Consider the following 24,449-nt stretch of genomic DNA (forward strand, 5'->3'; position numbering starts at 1 on the left):
TAGTGATGGCAGTCCGGCTCTTTTCATAGATTCGGCTCTTCTGGCTCGGCTCCCTTAGAAGAGCCGGCTCCCCTGCATGCGTCTGAAGATTCGGCTCTGCTCGTTCGCTACAAAGAATCAGCTCTTAGAGCCGCTCGTTCGCGAACGCATGCGCCCCGAGTGGAGAGAATTTGCACAGCTTGGACTATTGCCTTTACTGTCGCCGTGATTGTGTGCACGGGACGGAGCACTGGAAGTCGTCCGCTCGCCCGACAGACTCCCAGGGCCCGTCGGGAAGACGCAGCTCGCTCTACATTGCTTGCACGGTAAAAAGACTGGACGCGCATATTACCTCCAGCCTCATTCCCCACACCTGTAACACGCCCCGCTAACCCGATGAATTCTCCGACCCCGTGTAACATTCCCACCACTGACATTGGGCAAAGGATTCATCATGTGCTTGGTGTATAACTTAGCTACACTTTCACTTTGTCCAGCCGCACGATTGCAAAGCAGGGGCGCGTCTGAATCGTGGTCACTAAATGAATCACCAGCATCTTCTGAAGGCAGATATTCCCCTTCATAATCATTGTCAGCGAATATAAGACCCAATACTTCATTGCAGGTAAGCTTTTTTGATGCCATTATATGATCATGTATTGAAAAAACTCGCTGAGGTTATCGCTCCGATAAAATGACTCACTTGCACACTAGCTTTGCTGTTGCGCACTTCAATGCGCTCTTGCTCTAATAGTTTGTATAGAAGCATGATTTTTTTCTGAGTCGGGTATAAAGTATGACATGTCTGCCATCTAGTGGAGGGGGGGGGATGAACGAAATTTGACACCCTATGTGACAAAATCGGCAGTTACATTCAGTGACGCATCTTGTCGACAAAAGTCGACCGTGGCGCCTAGAGGGTTAACGCAAATATAAAGACTGTGGTCATTTATTAAAAACCCCGTCTACTTTGGTCTGACCGTCAGAGCACAAATCACTTGGCTGCGCGGAACCCATGCAGCGGCGAGCGCATACCGCCTCCTATGTGAACAACCCAGTCTCACCCCATGTCGTCGGTGTTTGGCGGCACTTGACCATTCGTCAGTGTGTGGCGGGGAGGGTGTGCCTTTCGCGTCATTTTTTGACGAGCTGGGGACTTCAATACTATTACGTCCGTTGCATTCTCTTCTCTTATTTTCTTGCCGTTTTCGCGTCGGTTTAGGGTTGGATCTACATAATGACATCCCTACCCAAACCTAACTCTAACCCCAACGCCAGGTGACAACTGTTTCTAACCCCAACGCCAGGTGACAACTGTTTAATTTCGCGTACACTGTTTAATTTCGCGTACACTGTTTAATTTTGCGTAATCTAACCCTAAACCGACGCGAAAATGGTAAGAAAATAGGAGAAGAGAATGCAACGGACGTAATAGTATTGAAGTCCCCAGTTCGTCAAAAAATGACGCGAAAGGTATACCCTCCGCGTCACATATTGACGAATGGTCAAGTGTCGTCAAATATTGACGACATGGGGTGAGACTGTGTTAATGTGAAAGCCGCATAAGTCTTACTGTGGGTTCACACCAGCCGCTTTTGAGGCGTCAAATTCACGTCTACCGCGTCTAGTTTGCCGCTTGAACATTTTGAGTTTATTCGCTTTATTCACGTGTGAAAGCCGCGCGTGAAATTCTAGTCATTGAGACATTCACGTAGAAATTCGTGTCATGGGAGGGGCTTCCGCGACTCCACTCGCTTCCTGTAATCATGTCACTACTACAGCAAGCTCCTGATTGGTTTTTCCGCCAAAGTTAAAATTATTCAACTCGTCCGTTTCCCACGGCAACAAGCTAAATGCCTCATTCGCGCCATGAGACCTCCAGACCTGCGTCAACGCGTCTGCATATTGACTTAACATTGAAAACACTTGCGCTTGATGCCTCTACCATGGGTGGTGTGAATGCAGCATTAGGTGTCTCCAGAATGTGCCTGTGAAGTTTCAGCTTCTTATTAGCAGGCCCTTTGAATGATCCATTAAATGTCGAATGAATGTTACAAATGTTTCCGTGGCTCAATTGGTAAAGCGTTGCGTTAGCATCACAAGGTTCGATTTCGGGGGAACACACATACTGCTAAAACAATGTATAGACTGACTGCAATGTAAGTTGGTGCCAAATGCATAAATGTAGAAATATGCCATCATTTCCATCCCTGTGTGTCCTACTAATACTATGAAGTCTGCTAACCTACAGTACCGTTGCTCGGGCAGCTATTTCAGCTGCATGCCATGTCCCATGGGTCACAGTGGAGAGCCTGGTCCCTAGGGCTGGCTGTTGTGTAGACACGCCTCACTGGGGTCTGTGAGCTGATGTTTAGCCTCATGGCAAGTGTCAGGCTAAGCGCTGGTGGCAGGGGATTGTACGACACTCAGTGGGAGGATGCCAAACTGTCAGCACACGTTAACATCTCGACCGGTGCAGCGCGGCCAACTTACCGGTCTGGCCCGCTCAAGTGAGCAACGGAGACGGTGAATGAACGCATGCATGCATGAAAAACAAAACAGTTCATACAAAGAGCACGGGATAGCTCAGAGCAAACAAAACAACAGAAAGTTTTCCTGAGGATACCATCACAAAATACCTTGAAAGACACATCCTAGTGTTATTTTTCACCCATTTTTGGGACTTTATATGAGAAATATGCAATGTGTCACCATCTTGAGAAAAATGATCTCTAGCTGTCACTGGGGTGGTAACCTAGTACATAAGAGGTACATATTAGTACCTTAAGGGTACCTATTGGTATCAAATGTATAATTATCTTTACCTATATGGTACATATTAGGACCTTTTTAGTTTATAGGCAACTGCCCCAGTAACAGCTAGTCCAATTTTACAGGCCAAATGTCGTTATTTGCTTAAAAAAAAATTTCTTATGTTATCAATTTTGGCTCTTTATTATGTGAACTTTTTAATTATGAGCTTTTTTTCTGTCCGAGGAGATTCTTAAAGTGGTTGTGGTTAATCACTCGCTCTGCATTCCCTTAACGAAACACAAACTTGTAAAACGATAAGACGTTCTTACTGTTAGAGTTAGGAATTGGGTGAGAATTTGGTTTGCTTCGCATCTGTGTCGACTTCCTCACGCATACCGCCTTTAATGAAATCACAAATGATGTGTGGAAATCAGGTTCGATGTGTGAAAACCGTCTCTCCGGACCTAGTGAATCGAAAGCAGACACATGTCTTTGAGCCAGTCATGTTGACAATGAACGCAAAAACAGCCAATTAGGAAATATTTTATTTTAATAGACTGCCTGATAGTGGTAGTGCCGCGAAAAGCCTGTTTGGCACGGCCCAAGAGAAACTGAAGCAAAGCTGGGAAATTGCTGGAACAAGCACATTACTGAGTCAGTCGTCAAACTCTGTGTTTCCCTTTCAATTGCACTGAAAGCTAAAACAACATTTCGAAACACTTAAATAAATGTAATGTCGAAAAGTATATTGAAGTTGACAGCACTGAATGCAGCAGGAAGCAGAGGTTTGCCGTTTAAAACGTTGACTCTTTTTTGCACCTTGCATGTTTATTTATTGACGTGGCTTTCAAGGGATTTTCTCACAGGGAGGAATTTGTTGTTTTGCAAGTGCTCTTTCAATGGCATACTATTGAATGGTGTTTAAAGGGGCTTTTGTATATCTTGCCATTCTTATTGACTTGCTGGCCTTATAGTACCGGTGAATGCGGATGGCCTTTTTAACGCTTTTGCGATAGGTCATAACGTGATCAAAATGAACTCTTTTCTCAGGTTAATCTATCATCAACAAAACAACCTGTAATATGTTTATCTACTTCAACAGCTTCTCTTACCTCTTGCCTACAGAATATAAACGCAGTAGTTTAAAGGGGACATATCACGGAAATCTGACTTTTTCCACGTTTAAGTGCTATTATTGGGTCCCCAGTGCTTTTACCAACCTAGAAAATGTGAAAAAGATCAACCCAGTAACTTAGTTTCAGTAAACCATTCTCTGAAAGCATGTGAAAAAATAGGTCATTGAAATTTGGCTCCCCTTGTGATGTCAGAAGGGGATAATACCACCCCCTTAATCTGCTCTATCCAACCATGGCATTGCCATTTATTGCAGAGATAAACTCATTTACAATTTAAAGGACACATTATCTATGGGGTATTTTGAGTTAAAATTTCAGATACGTACTCTGAGGACACAAAAGATTTATTTGACATCTTAAAAAAGTCTTGTGAAATGTCGCCTTTAAAGCTCACGTAACACACGCTGTTTCTGCATTTCTGATATCAATCTGGAGTACCTATAGAGTAGTATGACATCCTTTATATCTCTGAAGAGTCTTTAGTTTAATCAGATTTATAAAAGAAAGATTAGCTTTACCGAGTCTTTCCGATAACGTACGAAAAAATGAAGAAGGAGGAGTTATAACACGGGAGGAGCGAGTACGAGTCATGCAACACTATACAACACTTATAACGGATGATTCACTACATGTTCGTGTCATTTATATAATATACACGCGCCTATTTCCAACATAAGACAGAAGTCTTACTTACCACGTGTAACTCGTCACGACCTGGTTCTGAAAATCCACCGCATCAAACACACACGCAAAACTCCGCTGCTAATCCGGATAATAAACTATATCCATTGTTTCCATAAGGCTGGATGTCTTCTCCTTACATCCAAAAACACACTTCTTGTTGTGCCATTGTTGACTTTTGAAATTAAACAAAGCTGAGTGGCGTGATAAGCTGTTAGCAAGCTCTAGCGTCTCCCGCTGACTGACGGCTGGGCGGGGTTTTCCGGGGGAAGTTTTCCGGCGGAAGCCCATATAAAGAAGTGATACGTATCGAAAACCCCTGAAACGTCAGTTAGAACCGTAATCGAAAAAAATTAGCCGAAACTTGTACGAACCCTGGCGAAGTGCATTAGGCACAGAAATACTCTGAAACACGCCCAACTGCATTTTTGACACTTTGCCTACGTTTAGCATGAGGAAACAACTCTATAACTGTGTTAATAAGTCAGAATGCTTGAAATACCATTAAACCCCCCCTTTAATGCCAGTTTTGGCAATTATAACAAAAAGTGACAATTTTAAATAGGATGCATTGTCTGTTTGGGATACAGAGAGACGATTTACACATTTTTATTGTTTTCGAACCAGTGACTGTATAAAACATGGATGTTGTGTCTGTGACATCATGAGTAGATTTCTAAAGAGCACTTTTGAAGCCCAAAGTGACATCACTATCTTGGCAGAAATGTAACGGTAGTCTGATTATGACTATTTTAAAATGTAGTTTAATCTAATTACAAGTACTTGATTTTTGGAATCTGATTACGTAATCCAGATTACATGTAATCCGTTACTACCCAGCTCTGTTAAAGGACACATTATCTATGGGGTATTTTGAGGTAAAACTTCACATACGTACTCTGAGGACACCAAAGATTTATTTGACATCTTAAAAAAGTCTTGTGAAATGTCTCCTTTAATGCCAGTTTTGGCAATTTTAACAAAAAGCGACAATTTTAAATAGGATGCATTGTCTGTTTGGGATACAGAGGGATGATTTACGCATTTTTCTTGTTTTCGAACCAGTGACTGTATAAAACGTGGACACGTGGTAGTGTCTGTGACGCCATGAGTATATTTGGATAACCAAAAATAGACAAAGAGGCGGAATGTAGGTGGAGCTGAGGTGCCTGGTTGATGAAACCACGCCCACCTAGCTCAACAATAGTGTTAGCAGCTGCAATTTACCGATCACTCAAGTGGCCACACCCTAAATTATCCAGAGCTTTAAGGGTTAATATAATTTAAACGGATAAGTTACAAGAAAAATCACCCCCTCACAGTTTTCATAAATGGCAAAATTGCCTAAATAGACCAAAACCACTTTTTGTTCCAGGCTGTAAACATATTTATTTATACTTTAAACTCGGTTTTGGAGCCAGTCTCTAGTGGCCAGTCGATGAATTGCAGTTTGAGTCACTTCCATGTTGGATTCACAAGAGAGATCGTAAGGTTACCCCTTGAAACCCATGACCTTTTTTGTCGATAACGCAATGATCCACCTCTGAGCTATACAGGAACCTCCATGTCCTATTAGAGGAAGATACAAGAGTGGAGCAGACCTCCAAAATCCACCGTGAATTTACATTAAAATGTGCAAATTTGTTCCAAACTGGTTTTCATTTTAACAAAAAAATCCAGTTTTTGGAAATTGAAGGTTTACATTTAATGGTTCAAAGTTTGATGTTATTGAAATGTCACACATTTAGCATGCTCTTTAATACGATGCATATACGAGGGTTGTGCTCAATAGCAGACGTTAAGGTGCCTACAAAAGGGGGAGTTGCTGTTGAGAGTTGTGTTGAATATTGAATGGGTTTCTCCAGGCTGTGTCTTCTTGCAGCGGGGGGCCTTGAAGAAACTTGAAAGAGATTGCATTACATTATTCCAGTCTAGAACTGGTTGTGTCAACACATCTAGGAGCTACCTCTCATGGGCCGCCCGGTGGGAAGGTGCCTCCTTAACAACTACATTTGGTCTGGTCACTCTAAATCATGTATGATGGGACGTGTTAGAGCGCGGGTGAGAAGCCGTGAGCGTGAACCTGCTTTCGCTGTTCTTTGTGTCTCTCGCTGTCTGTCTTCTTGCTTCAAAGACTCCATTACACATGACAGTTCAAAGACTTTACGACAACCTCACAGAGACGCACGTCTCTATTTGCGTGGCAAACAAAACCTTTCTCCTGATTGCAACCTTCTTTTTTTAATGTATTTTTAAAAATTTTCCCTGATGCTCCCCTGTGGTCGCTCTTTTTTGACTTGAAGGCAAAATACAGTTGTCAGTCATTTTTGAAAGTGCTAAATTCGGCTACGAACTGCATAACATTTTAGAGTATGTTTTGCTTTTGGATCAAACTGAACAATTTAGTTTAGTTTGACACATTTAAAAAACTCTCTTCTTTATAAATACTATTGTGGAGGTCTGGTAACTGATATTCTAATGCTACGTGCACATTTCTAGCGGCTCGCAACAGCAGAGCGACGCGACTTTGTTTATTTCAATTAAAGCTTGACGACTTCAAGCAACACGAGCGAAAGTCGCCATTGGCGACAGAAAGTGGACGAGTCCAGCCAAGTACTGTATGCAAATAACGTGAGCGACTACCAATGAGAGTAAAGCAGTGTAGTCAACATCATTCTTCACTTCCAGCCACTTCATTGAAAGAGACAAATGACACACAGTGATATGGTGCTAATAGTGTGCTCGCAGCATAAAAAATGCACACTAATATTGAATATTGTTTTTATTAACTTTTTTGATGATACCCATACGACAAAAAATATATTCAAATTCAAATATTATTTTAAATATAACTCAAAATATACAAAAAATGGCCACAAAATATGTGTGCTGAAATATATTTTGAAATATGTATTTTTCAAAATGTTTTGTATATTTTACAATATATTTGAAAAAAGAATATATTTTAAAGCATTTATCTTCACGTCGAATTGGAAGAAAAACTTTGTACTATATGTTACAAACCTGTAATCATAACAGGTTTAAAAAGGTTAAAATTAAATATATTTTCAACTGCAAAAATATACTTATATAATTTATTTTTTATATATACTTATACATTTTAGGGAAAATATTTATAATATATTAAATTTAAAAAATATAAAATATTGCCTTCTTTTGTAGTTCTGAATTAAATACTCTAAAAATTTAACTGTTTTGTCATTAAACATGCAATGCAGTGCAATAATGCATTCTGAGATTGCCTTTTCTATAAGATAAGGTACTTGCATTTAAATGTCCTCAAAATTATGTATATTAACCCTTATGTGTTGTTTTGGCCATTATTATTATTATTGTCTTAATTTGGCCACAATTTCTCTGTGTTTCAGCAAATGGAATGATTTTTGGTGACAAATCTTATGTTTACACATATTTTAAGAAAATGGTTTGAAATAAAAAGAACCTCAACAATATGCCGTGGGCAAATTTACTACACTATAAAAAATACTTTGCTGCCTTAAAATTTTTTGTTAAATCAGCTCAGATTTACAAGGCATGTCAACAGAGATAAGTTGTTACAACTTATAAAATATAGTTGAGAAAAGTCAACTTAATTTTATAAGTTATAACAACTCACCTGTAGTTATTACAACTCATCTCTAGTCAAGATAAATAATAGTTTGTTGAAATGACTTATAAATCCAAATTGATTCAACAAAAAAATTTAAGGCAGCAAAGTATTAAATAAAAAAATCAAAACTGGTGCTGAAAAAAAATGCATCAAAGCCAATGTTTTTACAAATTTTTGAAATGCCCAAGATACCCAAAAAAATCTGTCCACAATCACTTTTATGTTGTAATTTTGTGTTTTTCCCCCAAATCAGTGACATCACTTATGAACTTGGCAATTAAAGAGTTAAAATCATGACATTTTTGTAAACAATTGGTAGTTTTGATCACTGAGGTTGATTAACAGATTTATGCAAAAGAAAATAAAACAAACAAACAAAAAAATAATCTGAGACATTTACAGCAGTTTAATTTAGTGGTCTTTTTTCTCCATTAACATGTCTCAGATTATGTTTTTTGTTTTATTTTCTTTTGCATAAATCTGTTAATCAACCTCAGTGATCAAAACTACCAATTGTTTACAAAAATGTCATGATTTTAACTCTTTAATTGCCAAGTTCATAAGTGATGTCACTGATTTTGGGGAAAAACACAAAATGACAGCATAAAAGTGATTGTGGAAAGATTTTTTTGGGCATCTTGGGCATTTCAAAAATTAGTAAAACATTGGCTGTGATGCATTTTTTTTTTCAGCACCAGTTTTTATTTTTTCTCCCTCATTTATGGTTCGAGGCCCCATTGACTTCCATTGTAACAACATTTTTTTGATTGCATTCTTGATTGTTGGTGGTTTTTCCTTTTGCAAAGAGGTAAAATGTGTCATTTATACTGTTGATCACCATGTGGCACCATTAACCCTTTACTAGGCCTGTGCAAAAAAGCAAAGCTTCTAGTTGGTACATTGAATTATATGGAGTACAACAGCATATTAGAGAGAGAGAGAGTGTAATAGTTAAGTTATCCGTTTTTTTGAGCATCCTTCATTTCAATCCCTTAAAATGCTTAAAAAACTATTTAGGCAACATTAGATTGGTTTTATTATTTTCAATGCAATTTAGACTTTGGATTTGCACATTGGACACTGGTTATTGCTTCTCTTTTTTTTTTTTTAAATGTCTGTTTCACCTCATCCAATGCTCCAGTACAGAGATGTGCACCCAAGTAGACTTCTTTCTAAGAGTGTCTCGCTTTTTTTTTTGAATGACAAAGTACAGAAGGAACCTTCCCTCGCTCTCATCTCATCTGCCCACTCATCTGTATTAAAATATGAGTGTATTCACGGGGGTGCGTGTGCCGCCACAGTCAACCGTGTTCTTTTTTTCCTTTTGCTGTCATCCATCATCTGCCTTTTCTTGTTTATTCCTCAATCCACTGTCAGGTGCTTAGAAGGACTCAGGCACTCTCATTTCGCCTTTCAAATCTGCCTATTTACTTCCAGAACCACTCTTCCACGTCCTAAACACTATTTGAGCCTGGCAGAGTGCTTCAGAGCAGTTCCCCCACGTCAATACCGCCGCTCTTTTCCCTTCCCCTTAAAGAAAAGGACTAATATATCTTATCTGTTGCTGATGCACAGGCACTTTCTGAACAGCTATTTCAGAGGAAAAAACGCACTCCTGCCCCAGTAATTGTCTGCGCGTTATTCTCACGGATCCTCCGGTAATTCAAAGAAATCGGTCTTCGCTTTCTCTGAAAAGATTTTGCAGTCGTGCGGTACGACGTGACTGACACCTCCTCCGGTTTCAACAGCAGAGCCGAAAAAAGAAATTCGCAGAAATTAGTGACACTTCCAGTGATCTCTGCGTCTGCCAATTAAAAAGTTCTTTTTGTGTGGAAAGACACCGTGCTAAATTTGTAAAAAAAAAAAAAAAATACAGAACTGATTCATTAAAGCTGGCAACGCTGAATAGATCACTAGTTTATTCACACTTTTCTTTGTCCCAGATGCATAAAATTCGCCTTAAAAACAATGATTATAAAGAAACGTGGCCTCGACCGATTTTCATGTTTGAAATTATACAAACCATGATATGTATGATAATATTGCAAAAGAAATTCAATAAATGTTAAACTATGAAATGTCCATGAAAGCAAACTTTTTTATTTTTTTAATTATCTTGAAATATATTTTGATGCTGCTGTGTTTTCATATTTTACTTTACAGTAATAACCTGAAAAAAAATCACAATGGGACATGGCCTGTCACACAGAAATCATTTGGAAACCCATTCAATCAGATTGTATCCACAAGTTCGGAGAGACTCCCCGCTGAAGCCTGGAAATAAGATCACAGCTGGACGATCCCTTTCCCACCATTTCTCCGAATAACGCCAGTGAATATGAAAGACGGGAGTGACTTGCTTCTCCGTAGGCTTCTAAATATACACATTACATCATTAAAAAAGCAATTTGGCCTCCCAAAAGGTTCAAGTCCATTAAATCTTACCGTATTGTAACTTCTCAAGGTTTTACAATGGCACTGTTTTGGTGGAATTTTAATGAGAGAGCGTCGCATACTGCGGTACCCTACCAAAAAAAAGAGACTTTCTCTGGCATAAACAATTTAGCTGCGGGAATGAATCCCTCTTCATATCACTGACATTTTCTGTCAGCCCAGAGGCTATAAGAGCAGGGTTTGCATTCAGAGCGCATCGCATAGCACCTTTCAGTGTCACAACCAGAATGGAAATGAGGTTCACCACAGGTAACGGAGAAATGAACTCCCGTGTCAAAGAAACCAGCTCACTTCACCACGCTCTTAATATCTGAGCAATGGAGGACAATGCCAGAACAACATCTGATTAGAGCGACTGGGCTCCAACATTCGGTTTCTATGGGAACAGGATATTATATGCCAGCCTTGTGCAAACAGGAAGTTTATGTCTGTGAGCTGTGTTTACAAAGCCCCGAATGACTCCAGTGGACAGGGTGGCATCTTTAGGGATGTTGGGTATCTGGTATTTTTGCAGCATTTGGTACAATCCCGTTGGTTATTTTTTATAACCAAACTGTTGGTTCTGTCCAATATTTACCCAACTATGGGTTAAACCAACCTAATAGTTTTAGAGTGAAGTAAATGTCCACTGGTTTTGGGCTGTAAACCCTTTAAATCGATTTATACATGTTTTACCCCCATGTTTTGATTTTTAAACAATCAAAGCTTCGAAAACGCAGAATAGACGGGACCTTTAAAAAATGACAGTACTGCCTTAAGGAACATGACCAGAAATACTATTATATTTCTGGGTTACTGTAGCTTTACTGTCTTGCTCATGCACAGGTCAAAATGTGAAGTGAATTTAGCCTCAGATCAGCTGACCTTTACAATGTGAGTTAGTCTCATGCAATGCCTGGAGTCAGACAGACAGCGGGAGAGATGTTTGGTTCTTAGGGATAGCCTGCCAAATAATGTCATGTTTGTTATTGTGAAGTCTACAGCACAAACGGCACACAAATACTTGAAAACAAATGCATCATAAAATCATTGCATTATTATTTTATTGTTGTTTCGATAGTAGTGGATCGACCGTTTGAAGCGAATCTTGCAGAGCAAATTAAAATTATTTAAAGGAATAGTCCATTAAAAAAAAAATATCCAGATAATGTACTCGCCAGCATGTCATCCAAAATGTTGATGTCTTTCTTTGTTCAGTCGAGAAGAAATTATGTTTTTTGAGGAAAACATTCCAGGATTTTTCTCATTTTAATGGACTTTAATGGACACCAACACTTAACACTTAACTCAACACGTAACAGTTTTTTTAAACAGACTTTCAAAGGACTCCAAACAATCCCAAACGAGGCACAAGGGTCCTATCTAGCCAAACGAAAAATAAAATAAAAAATATGCACCTTTAGACCACAACCTCCCGTCTATCTCCGGTCCTGTGACGCGCCAGCGCAACCTCACGTAATTGCGTAATGACGTGTAAATGTCACGTGTTAAATATATGAAATGCACATTTTGCGGACCGTTTTAAACAATAAACTGACACAAAGACATTAATTAGTATCATTCCACATACAACAACGTCGGAACGGCCCTCTTTCTCAACACTTGTAAACACTGGGGCGGAGTTTCGCATACGTCATCCGTGACCTCTTGATGTGATGATGTATTACGTGAGGTCGCGCTGGCACGTCATGTGACCGGAGATAGACGAGAAGTTGTGGTTTAAAAGTGCATATTTATATTTTTCTTGTCAAAAATGACAATCGTTTCGCTAGATAAGACCCTTATGCCTCGTTTGAGATCGTTTAGAGTCATTTGAAACTCTGTTGAAAAAAACTGTTAAGTGCTGAGTTAAGTGTTAAGTGTTGGTGTCCATTAAAGTCCATTAAAATAAGAAAAATCCTGGAATGTTTTCCTCAAAAAACATAATTTCTTCTCGACTGAACAAAGAAAGACATCAACATTTTGAATGACAAGGTGGTGAGTAAATAATCTGGATTTTTTTTAAGAAAATATACTAATCCTTTAAACCAAGCATCTGGGGCACTTTTGACTTGCATAATAGGAAAAGTAATACAATGGAAGTCAATAGTGCCCCAGATCTGTTTGGTTACAAAGTTTTTAAGAGTTGAGCAGAACAGAAACATTTATACTGGTTCAAAACAACTTCACTGAAAAAAAATATTCATTATATTTACTTATTTTTTTATGGTAAGTGGTTGCAATCAATTTATTTAAGCTACATTTAAGCAAGTTTTTTTTAAAATGTACACTGTAAAAAATGTCTGTAGAAATTACAGTATTAATGGGTATTACTGGCAACTAGCTGCCAGTAACTTACTGTAGATTTTACATTGATGTTATTTACTGGCAACATTTTGTTCAAATTTATATGAACATGAAACATTTTTTGACTTTATCTTCTACAGTAAGTTACTGGCAACCAGCTGCAAAATTACAGCAAATATTTTAGAGTGTAGCTTAAATAAATTTATTGCAACCACTTACTTAGTTAATTAAATGAATATTTTTTTCAGTGTTGAGAGTGAGTAAATGGTGCCCAAATTTAAATTTTTGGGTGAACTATCCCTTTAAGTGTCTGGACAGTCAATTGAGATTTGATAAGATTGCTTGAAGCTTTTAGTGTCCAATCATTGCGATCTCATCTGCTTTAATATGGCTTAACTTATTACTTGTAATAAACTACAATGTTATGATCAGACTTGAGCGTTTTTCATTCTCTGTGGTCTGCAAAATTTGATGGTAAACCCAAACGCACAGGTCTTCAGATGTTAATTCTGGGGGACGTCTGTGCTTTACAGTGCAACGATTTAACAATTACAATCATTCTGTTATCTCTTATGTTGTGTCAATTGTGGACTGTTAGTCGACAGGGGACTTGCTGGCCTATAATTAGTATGCTCATCTTCAGTATTAAGTGTGGATGAATTATTGTGGTTAGATGCTTACTCTGTGACATTTCACTGCTGTTTGATGCTCAGATGCAAGCCGGTGATTATTCAATTTCCAGCCTGCATTTAAGTAGCGTTCGATTGTGAACACCTTTTTGGCTCACTTGTAATTCACGTTCCTTTGTTTGAAGACTGACAGGAAGGCACCTTACTAAGCTTTTCAACACACCTTTCGTATGCTTTGAAAATCATAGGAAAACTTGCAATATAAGTGTGCAGAATCATTCAAAACCTTGTGACATTCATTTATTTTTACCTCTGTCATTGTAGTCTTTTTTAATGAGAGATCTCTTATCCGTTTTTCTACAGGTCAGCCTGCCCAGCGACTCCAGTTGTGTGGAAGAAATTCTGCGGGTGAGTTAGAGTCTCTCTCTCTCTCTTTTTTTTAATGTCATGAGAAAAGAGAAACCCCATACAACTTATAGGTTTATTGTTCCATAATGTACCTGCTCCTAAAAGGCTGAGGGCAGTACAAAGAAACATGTCGCTTTTCATATTGCATTAACATTAAAAAAAGTAGAAACTCACTTCATGCTTTATTCTCAGATCTATGATACTCATTATGAATCTTAATAGCACTTAAAATCAGGGTATTTAATTTCTTTCCAGCTGGATTTAATTGTTGTGCATTCTGTCGTGTTAGTACAATAGATTATATGTAGTCTGGGATGATATATATTGTAAATATATTATTCACAAAAGCTGTTTAGGCGAGTGCATCTTATGTTATACATTAAATGTTTACATATTTTGTTAAGAAATGTGTATAATTCAAATTTAATGCTTTTATAACACCTTAACACATATGGTGTGGTTTCCCAGACTAATCCAGGACTAGGCCATACATATATTAGGACATTTAAGTAGATTTTAGAAACAAACCTTACAAAAAAATACAAGTGTGCATTTTGAGAAAAAAACAATGGCACCGATACAGTGGTCTGAAAAAGTGTTGCCTATTTGTTATTGCATAGTTGTTACACTTTAATGTTTCAGATCATCAAACAAGGGAAGGGAAAACAAAATCCAAACACACATGGCCCTGTGTGAAAAAGTGTTTGCCCCCTAAACCTTATAACTGGTTGGCACCCTTAGCAGCAACAACTGCAATCAAGTCACTGAAAAAAATTATTAATTCAATTTACTAATTTTTTTTAAGGTACGTGGTCGCAATTAATTTATTTAACTCTTTCCCTGCCAGAGTTTTTTTTAAAAAGTTGCCAGCCAGCGGCAGCATTTTTCATGATTTTCACAAAAGTTTAATGCCTTCCAGAAAATGTTCTTCTTTAAATATATAAACAAACAATATATCAGATGAAAGAACAGACCGTCTGCTTTCAAACAAACAAAAAAAAAACGTTTCATCCTACCTTCATTAGTTCTCTTGTAATCACCTCTCAAACATGGGTAGGTTTCTTCAAAAACACCCACTTTTGAGCAAAAAGCTGAGATAATTACATTTTTGCGAAAGACTTTTCGTAGAGATCAGATGCAGAGCGATCTTTAAAACATACACAGAGTTCTTTTTCTTTCACGTTAGGCACTACTTCTGGGTTGTATAAGTTGCGGAAGTGCGCCACCTGGTATTGCGGAAAGACAGAAAATCTCGTCATTGGCGGGGAAGCGTTTTCTCTTAATTGACGAGATATCTCGTCAATGGCGGCAAAAGAGTTAAGCTACATTTAAACAAAATGTTTTGTTTTGTATTTCTAATTGTTTTTGTTTAAATGTAGATTAAATCAGTGGTTCTCAAACTGGGGTCCGGGGCCCCCAGGGGGGCCGCGAGATGGTGCCAGGGGGGTCCCAGTTTTATGACATTTTATAAAACACATTAATTTATCATGAATTCTGTGAAATTAAACCTAAAAAAATATGCAGGATTACTTTGTATAATTTAATGTTTTGTTTAATCAAACTGTGAAGTTTTAGAACTGTTTTTTTTTCATAAATTTTCTTTTGGGGGGGCCAGGAAGGAATGCACTGAACACAAAGGGGGCCGCACGCTGAAAAAGTTTGAGAACCACTGGATTAAATAAATTAATTGCGACCACATACCTTAAAAAAATTGAGTAAATTGAATGAATCATTTTTTTTTCAGTGTGTTTGCGATAACTTGTAATGAGACTTTGCAGAATTGTTGTAATTCAGCCACATTGGAGGGTTTTCGAGCATGAACCACCTTTTTAAGGTCATGCCACAGCATCTCAATAGGATTGAGGTCAGGACTTTGACTAGGCCACTGCAAAGTCTTTTATTTTATTTTATTTTTTCATTTTATTTTTCTTCAGCCATTCAGAGGTGGACTTGCTGGTGTGTTTTGGATCATTTTCCTGCTGCAGAACCCACGTTTGCTTTAGCTTGAGGTCATGAACAGATGGCCTGACATTGTCCTTCGGGATTTAAAATGTCCCTCACTCTTAAAATGTTGGGTTGTTTTAACAAATGGTTGGGTCAGATATAACCCAACATAGTTTTATTTAAAACGCAACATGTGCCCTGTCCAATAATTACCCAGCCTTGTTTTAAAAACAACCCAGCAGTTGTTAGTTTTTATGAGTAAATACTTTTGTTTAAATTAGAGTTACTAATGAGAACAAAGAGCTGATAAAGTTTATCAGAAGAGATTATGGTCTGTAGTAAGACTGTATTAAAAGTGTCTCTTTGACATTTAAGGACTACATCCTTTTTTTGTGACGCAGACATTACTGTTAATGGGGTGCAGTCAACAAACTCTGTTTGAATGTCCTGTATTCTGTCAATGGGAGAACATGTTGCCAGGGCAACCCGGAGTACATCTGTCTGTTGAAGTGCATGGTGGGATTGCTCAGAGGATCGGCTGTAGACCCTCATGCTTGATTTCCACTGATGTTGACTCAGTTGTGATTCAAGCATAATGACATGTTTTAATATATCAACATTCCTCTGTGCCCATGACGTTGAATAATCCACTTACAAGTCCTGTTTTATGATGTCATTATAAAAACTCCAAGCGGATATAGAAGAATGCACTAAACTTGTTATTTCTAAAACGTTTTTAAGGGGTCTGTAATCACATTTGTAGCACTGAAAATATGTAAATTAGTCTTTTTCAAAGTGAATTTAATTTCTCTAACCTAATAAAATAAAAGTACTCCCAATGCATTTTACAATACAGATATGGAGAATACTGGAGCTTAAGGTGTAAAATATATTTATTTATTAAAGTTAATGCTTTCAGTTTTACTCTTTATTCACAGCACAGTTAAAAAACTTAAACGTATCTCTCCTTGAGCAAAATAACTTTAAGAATAGCAAGAAAAATGGTTGAATTTGATTTTTTTAAATGGTAATTAATTTATTATTTTCACTGTACTTTCAACATAATTTAATGTGCTAAAAACCAAAATGATCTAGTTTGTATGTAAGTGATTAATATTATTTAATATTACAGAATCAGCTTCACTAAACTACACCCCACCAACGCAAATGTTTATCAGATCAGATAGAAACAGCACCTTAAGGTAACGACTCTTCAGTTTAAACTGTGAAAGTGTCTCAGATAAATTGCTCACATGAGTAAATTGTGTATTTCACAGGATGAAAGGAAGAACAAGTTTGTAAAACTAAAAGAGAAATACATCAAATTCAGTCTGAACACACTAAAATATGCTGGTTTTGGCAAAAAGGGATGAACCCAACCCACTGAGTTGTAAATTAACCTTTGCTGGGTTGTTTTAACCCGTTGTTGGTTCAAATATTGTAAACATTTTCTGGGTTTGTCCCTTTTTGACCCAATGCTGGGTTGAAAATAACCCATTTTTTAGAGTGCTGTTATTAGTTTTATACATTTGGCAGTTTGGGCAGGATTGGAAAAGTCTTGGAAAGCTTTTAAAAAAATAAAAATTTCCAGGTTTGAAAAAGTAATGGAAATTACTATAAAATCTTAGCTTGGATGCCAGCCGATCTTAGCCCCGCCCACAACATTTTGAGAATGGGAAGATCGGTCTGGGGTTTCTGCGTTGAGGAGCTACTATGCTTGACCCAAAGCTGGTCGAACCAATCAAATTGTCAGGGTGGGCTTTATACGATGATGGACAGATGATCAACAGTAACGTAATGAACCACGTCACCAAAGAGCGCGTTTGTTGAATCTGTTTACAACGAAGTGGCTGCCACTGTAGAATTCAGATGTGTGGATTCTGACATTGAGTCTGTTCTAAAAGATATCGACAGAGCATTGATTTTAAAAGAGGAACAGAGAAACGCAAGCAGGGCATTTGTTTATGTTTTTGCCGTCCTTCCTACGGGATTCGGCAAAAGTTGGTCGCAACTGAAACTGGTATCAAGGCGATGCAACTCGGCATGCATGACGAGGTGGATATAATTAGCGGTCGTTGCCAGCTTCTTTTCGGAAGCCCGGAATCGTGACCGCCGAACAAGTGGAGGGACATCCTAGGCGCCAATATTTTCAAGCGAACGTAATGGGTATCGTCGTGGATGAAGTTCACCTAACGTACAAATGGTAAGAGAAAGTCTTACTGTATGACTTAGTAAATACTTAATGTTGTGATATAAACGAAATGTTGTAAACATAGTAGGTGTTGATGTACATTCGCTAACTCAGACTTAGTATAATCACAATGTCAGTGTCACTGCAGCGAAATAACTAGCAGTTCGGTCAGGGTGCAAAAGACGTAACGTACGTCACACACTCGTTGCTCTGATTGGTCGTAGGTCTATCCAATTGAGTGCAGAGGCATTTTTCAGTTGAGACACGCCTCATAATTATAGCTCAATGGAGCGGTATCAGACTCAAATTCTGACTAGAATTGAGTATGACAACGTCAGGCTAATAAAATCTTATAAAGTCATGCAACTTTATGTAGTAAATATATGTTTGACTCAAGTCTAAAATAATCCATTGGCCAGAAATGGCTCTGTGTTATTGGCCAGAAATGGCTCTTTGTTAGTTCTATCTATAAAATGATTCTTAAAATTTATATTCATTAATCACAAATTACTGAAAGAGACAGAAAGTGGTGGAAATGTACCGGTCAAAAGTCATGGAAAGCTTGCTTTAATATTTGTCTTAAAATCCTTTAAAAAGCGCAAACAAAAGATTCAACTTTTATTGTCACGGTAGCTGCGTTTCATTAAATATTTGTGCAAAACTTTAGCATTATTTTCTAAATGTAGACAAAACACTATTGCAAAATGATAGCGTTTACATTGTGCGACTAAAACTTCATTTTGTTATCTCACAATAAGTCATTCCAAAAATCACGGCAACAGGTTTGTTCAACTTCATACGGCGCCGCACAGACATGCGGATGACATCAAAATACCACAAGAGTGACTCAAAAGCAAACAGAGCAATAGACGCCATAATTGTGATATTTTTGTCATGCGCTTGTTGGTTCTTGTGACGCCACATGAAGTCGACCACACTTCTTCTGTCTTGTCCTCCAATCAAACATACCGCCATATTTAAAGAATGAGCATGTGATTTTTACAGGTCTGGTGACATGGAATATATTCCTTGTTCAAATTGCCTAAAAAAAGACCTCACCCAAGCATGTAAACTTTTTTGCGAAGTTTATGCGAAATTGTCCTGTTTCCATTGGGTGCATTTTCAATTCCTTATTTCAAATGTGTATGGTAACGGAAACGCAGCGGGATATCACTTGTCAGAGAAGCTCTATAGTTTCAAAAATTATATGGGGATTTGTTGACAAGGCAGTGTTCTCCACATGTTCCTGATCTGAGCTTGTGTACACATTCCTATTGCATAACCCAAATGTTATTTAAAGTCCAGAAGTGAGCCAGGTTCAACAGATTTGCAACTTCATAGTTGAGGAAACAGATGAGTTGGCTGAAACAGTGTGTCAGTGCGGCTAAAGACAAATTAATGAGAAATCTGCAAATCTTATAACGTGATGTACAGTAATATATTTACTTTAGCTGTCATAAATAAGTGGTGATGGATTGGGAATCTTACAATAAATTGCCTTTACTTGTTTTTCTGTTTTGAGTTAATGTAGTGCGTGTGTTTCCAACAGGATCCTGAATATTTGTGCAGTGAAACATGTGGAAATAAAATGAGAGCATGCACACATCCACTTTAACCATTGGATGGGCTATTTAACACACTGGGGTATTTATATGTGAATCTAATATTTTATTAATATGGTTACACTTTACAGTTAATGTAGTAAATGCATTAGTATAACAATGAGTAATATAGTTTTTCAACATTTATAAATCTTGATTAATGTTTGGTAATGTCAATACAACAGTTCATTGTGCATTAACTAATGTTAACAGTTACAAATGTAGGTTTTATAAATGTATTAGTAAATGCTGAAATTTACACTTATAGGGATTAATTAACTAATTCACCGCCAGCCTTTTTGAGAAAAGTTGCCCATCTGCATTTTTGTGATTTTAACAAAAGTTTCACAAAATTCCTTGCAGGAAAAATTTTCTTCTATAAATATATAAACATACAAATATATCAAATTAAAGAACACACCCTCTGCTTTCAAACAAACAATAAACAAACAAACAAACAAACAAAATGGGGAAAAAAACGTTTCATTATATATTTACTTTTTCCACTTAATTTAACCACTGAAATATGGATTTTTCTCTTCAAAAATACAACATTTTGAGCAAAAAGCTTAAAAAATTGCGTTTTTGTAAAGGAATTTATGTTAGAGATCAGACTCAGAATGACTATCAAACATAAAGGCATTTAAAATCAATCATTAAATCTTTTTAACTTCCGTTTTTGTTAAATTCGCCATCTAGTGGATAAAAGTGGTATTACACTTTCACTTTGAAATTCGTCCAGAAAGGCATATTTATTAGTTAAATATTAACTCATAATTGACGAGCTAACTCGTCAATGGCGGTGAATGAGTTAATACGGTAGATGTATTGTTTAGTTTTAACTTATGTTAACTAATGCAATAAAAACTATATTATAAAGTGTTACTGTTAATATTTTAGGCACAGCAGAGGTAGGGCGAACAAAATGTTTTTTTTTATATGTGTATGTGATGTACAGCTGAGCTGTCCAAGAGCCATAAGAGTAAACAGCCTCTGATCCGACCTGTTCGTGTTTGGATAACCTTGTTTGGCTCCGGGTGCAACGCTCCGTTGCTTTTAATAAATTTCATTTGCAACTCAAAGCTTTCACCGCCAGTCCTCACCCCCACTGAAGCTCAGAGAAATGAATGGATTTTGTGTGCATTTTTCTGGAATGTAATAACATAGTTTTTTTTTTTTTTTTTGTAAAGAAGCACCATACATGCCTCAGTGATTTCACAGTATTCCTGTGTGTGCCGCCATTAGTCAAGAATGTTGTTTTCTTGAAAGAATGCTTGATGAATAAACTCTCTAATTCTTTCAGTGTTTGGCATCACTTTTCATAATTAAATGAGATCTTCACATACTATCTTCACTTTTCCCACTGTATACACGTTGATCATTCTCGTTTGATGATTAAATGTGATCAAATTCAGCTCCAAGTTCAGCATCGGATTTTAATGCTTGCTGATTTGTTTTTAACTCATCATGTTAAAACATCAGATCATTGAGTACATTGATAACGGCTCAGGTATCAAAGCAAGATGAAACACGGTTATAACCAGCTCTGTGTGTCAAGTGCTCAAGCGTATGGTGTTAATGTACGCAGTGAAGAAAAACAGTGTGAACAGATTGACATATTAATTGTAAGGGTGCATATGTGTTTGTGTGTGTGTATCACAGGGAGATTTATTTGTTACAATGACTTAAAGACTTGACACGTAAAGAAGCAAACCTCGTCTGCGGCACCCAGCTTTGACTCAGGAAGTTGCTCAAATCCCTGTCGCACAACAGAGCACCACTCACATAGTTTAACGTTAAATACCATCATATTTGTCCCAAATCATTAATGATTAACATTTCGTCGATGCCCGATGAAACTCACATATGTCCAAAATGGTTACTTTTATGAAGTGGAAAAAACACCGTATTTCTAAAGCAGTTGAATGTAGCGTTGTCATACTTGGTACGGCATCTTTACATGTAACCAAATTCTTGGCAGTGTAATGATATAATCCACATTTGACCAAAACTGAGATTAAATGGACATGCGTGCATATTTTACAGTAACTGTGATCGATACGCGTTCTTCCGATCATTAATTAGAATGGCCAACTCGCGTTTCACATTGACAGATGAATACGCTCAGTTTATTAAATAGCCTACGTCTTAGTTTATTAAATACGCTTAGTTTATTTAATAATAATTATACATTTATTAAATGTCTCTTGCAAACTATGAGGGGACAATGAATCAATACATTGACATGGTAATGCTAGACAGATACTTTGTTTGCACAGTCCTACCGTAATTTTGTAACTCCTAAACGTACGTCTGGCGTCAGGGGGAAACGTTTACCTCGATGAAGGAAAGTCATTGTCTCACCAGGCTGTTTATTTGGGTATCCAGTGCTGAGCTTCAATGAAACTTCACCGGCGAGATGCTTCCACAGGGCGGGAGTTACACGGCGTGATTGACAGCTTTGACACCAAATGGATATACGTGAAAATCAGATGACATGATTTCACAACTTTTCATTGGCCATTTAGATATGTGAAGCATACTGTATACAGTAATGAACCTGAACATTCAAGCCGTCGAAAAATCTCAAAATCGGCAAAATGGACATACGTGGTTTTCATCGGGCAGCGACGATTGGCTGCTAACGTATATTTTGCATTTTGATGTAGACGCTATTTGACTAAGCTCGCGCTATTTAATGTGCACTTCTGGGGTACGATACCTCCAAGTTGTCCTATATGCGCTTCGACGCGGCGCTGCGCTGCCCATCCGGTGTACGACCCCCTTTAGGCCACCATCACCAGCTTTGTTGTTTTTGCAAAGTTTTAATGTCCATCCATATTTTTTCACTTTTTTTTATTAAGATACAAACAGAAAATACAAGAAATATATACACAAAATTTAAAACAAAACCATTTTTAGAACTAAATGTCTTCTGCAGGCATCAGTCAGTAATTAGCCTCAGTCAGTATCTCTTGGCACGAAACACATCTCAAGCTTTTTTGTGGAGACTTGAAGTCATTCGATTAGAATTAGAAATTAGGATTTAATTTTATTTAGGTTTAAGAGATGTGGAAGGGGAGTTTACCCTAAATACTTGACACTTCAGTTTATACTTTTATACTGTTTTTAATACTACACACAAATTTCCTGTATTTTCTGGATGTATTCTAATAAAGAGACTGAGAAATAATTATATATGATCATTATACAATTGCAAAAACAACACATCTAATGGTAGCATAGTGGCCTAACTGTGGGTTTACACCAGATGCCAGTTCAACGATTTGCACGAGTAGATAACATATAAAGTCAATGCAAAGAACCGATCAGACGCGTCCTCGAGTGGGGCGATGCGAATGACGCGTTATGGGCGGCGCGTTTGCCGTGAAAACGCGCTATTCGCCTCAAACGCATCTTCGCCCAAGTTGAAAATATTCAACTCGAGCGAAAAATTCATTAAATCCCGCAAGTAATCTAGAGCGAACAACGCGATGCGATTGCACGCTTCGCGTTTGGTGTAAACCCAGAATAAGACCTTTGCGCAGTACTGTACATAATATACACAAGTCATATTTCCAGTATTTATACATACAAAAGTTAGAAATATTAGAAAACAGATGCGCACACACACAAAAATGCATCTATCTACCCTTATAGTGGACATTTCCTGAAAAATTACCATGATATAATTTATTTTGCATGATGGAATTCCTTGCGGAAAAGGATTTGTCATTATTTTGTGTATGTGTGCATTTGTGTGTTGTTAATATAATCGGTGTGCATGTTGTTTTGTAGGAGATGACCCACTCCTGGCCTCCACCTCTCACTGCCATACACACACCAGGCAAAGCTGAACAGACCAAGTTTCCCATTCCTTCAAAGGTGAGCTCTCTTTCTTTGCTCTCGCTCTCTTTCTCTCTCTCTTTCCTTTGAAGTATTTACACCAAATAGTCTTTATAGCCAACATTACAAAGTTAATACAGAGTTTCATGACATTAAATGCTAATTGCAGCGCTCGCAAGGCAGCTCTTTATTGATATTACTCAAATAGTCTGGCTCCTTTCCAAAGCCTAGTGTGTAAACCGTGTCTACATAGACAGCTTCTAGGGTGGCATTTTAGCTGATATAAGCTCAAATTTGACAGACAGATAACATTTTCAATATGTTAACAAGTTGCTAAGCTAATGACTCGATATTTGAATACACATAATACTTGGAAACCCATCTTTAAAACACCATTGTCGTGTACAAACAGTTTTAAATATTTACTGTTCATGTGTTGTTGTGTAAACAGCCCCTAGGTTTTGAAACTTCTTATTTGCTCTTTTGTCCTTTTTTAAGCATTTCACACTTCACAAAATTTGCATTCAAAGCAAATGTTGCGTGTTACTCTGAATAGTTTTGTAACTTCACACAAGAAAACATCCTTTTGCCCTTTATTACTGATGTCCGTGTCAGTTTATTTCAGTTTATTTCATCACATTTATTTGTGGCAGTGAGAATAAACCCCAGAGGACGTGAGAATAAAAATATTAAGTGGAACAACAGGCATGTTATTAAAAACTTTTTTTTGCAATTTTCTGCAAATCGTTGCAATTTCCTTCTTTGTGCATATCAGCCGTAAGCTTTCCGCTCAAGTTCCCTTTAAATCTCACGATGCTTTGTTTTTCTTTGCAGTGGCATCCATTATTTGTCTCTTAATGGGACATGGTCTGAATCTCATACGTTGGCCTGGATGACATTGCTAATAAT

The 24,449-nt window shown here is 37.6% G+C and overlaps 1 protein-coding gene across 2 annotated transcripts in view; it reads left to right on the plus strand.

Moving 5' to 3' along the window:
• aff2 (AF4/FMR2 family, member 2) overlaps nt 1–24,449 on the plus strand; it is a 295,072-nt gene that overhangs the window by 141,293 nt on the left and 129,330 nt on the right. For both annotated transcript variants that reach the window (XM_073854091.1, XM_055177532.2), the window contains exons 4-5: nt 13,914–13,958; nt 23,493–23,579. In XM_073854091.1, the coding sequence (XP_073710192.1) occupies nt 13,914–13,958; nt 23,493–23,579 (132 nt within the window). The remainder of the gene's footprint in view (nt 1–13,913; nt 13,959–23,492; nt 23,580–24,449) is intronic.

The sequence above is a fragment of the Misgurnus anguillicaudatus genome, chromosome 16 (assembly GCF_027580225.2).
Source record: "Misgurnus anguillicaudatus chromosome 16, ASM2758022v2, whole genome shotgun sequence".
Classification (NCBI taxonomy): domain Eukaryota; kingdom Metazoa; phylum Chordata; class Actinopteri; order Cypriniformes; family Cobitidae; genus Misgurnus; species Misgurnus anguillicaudatus.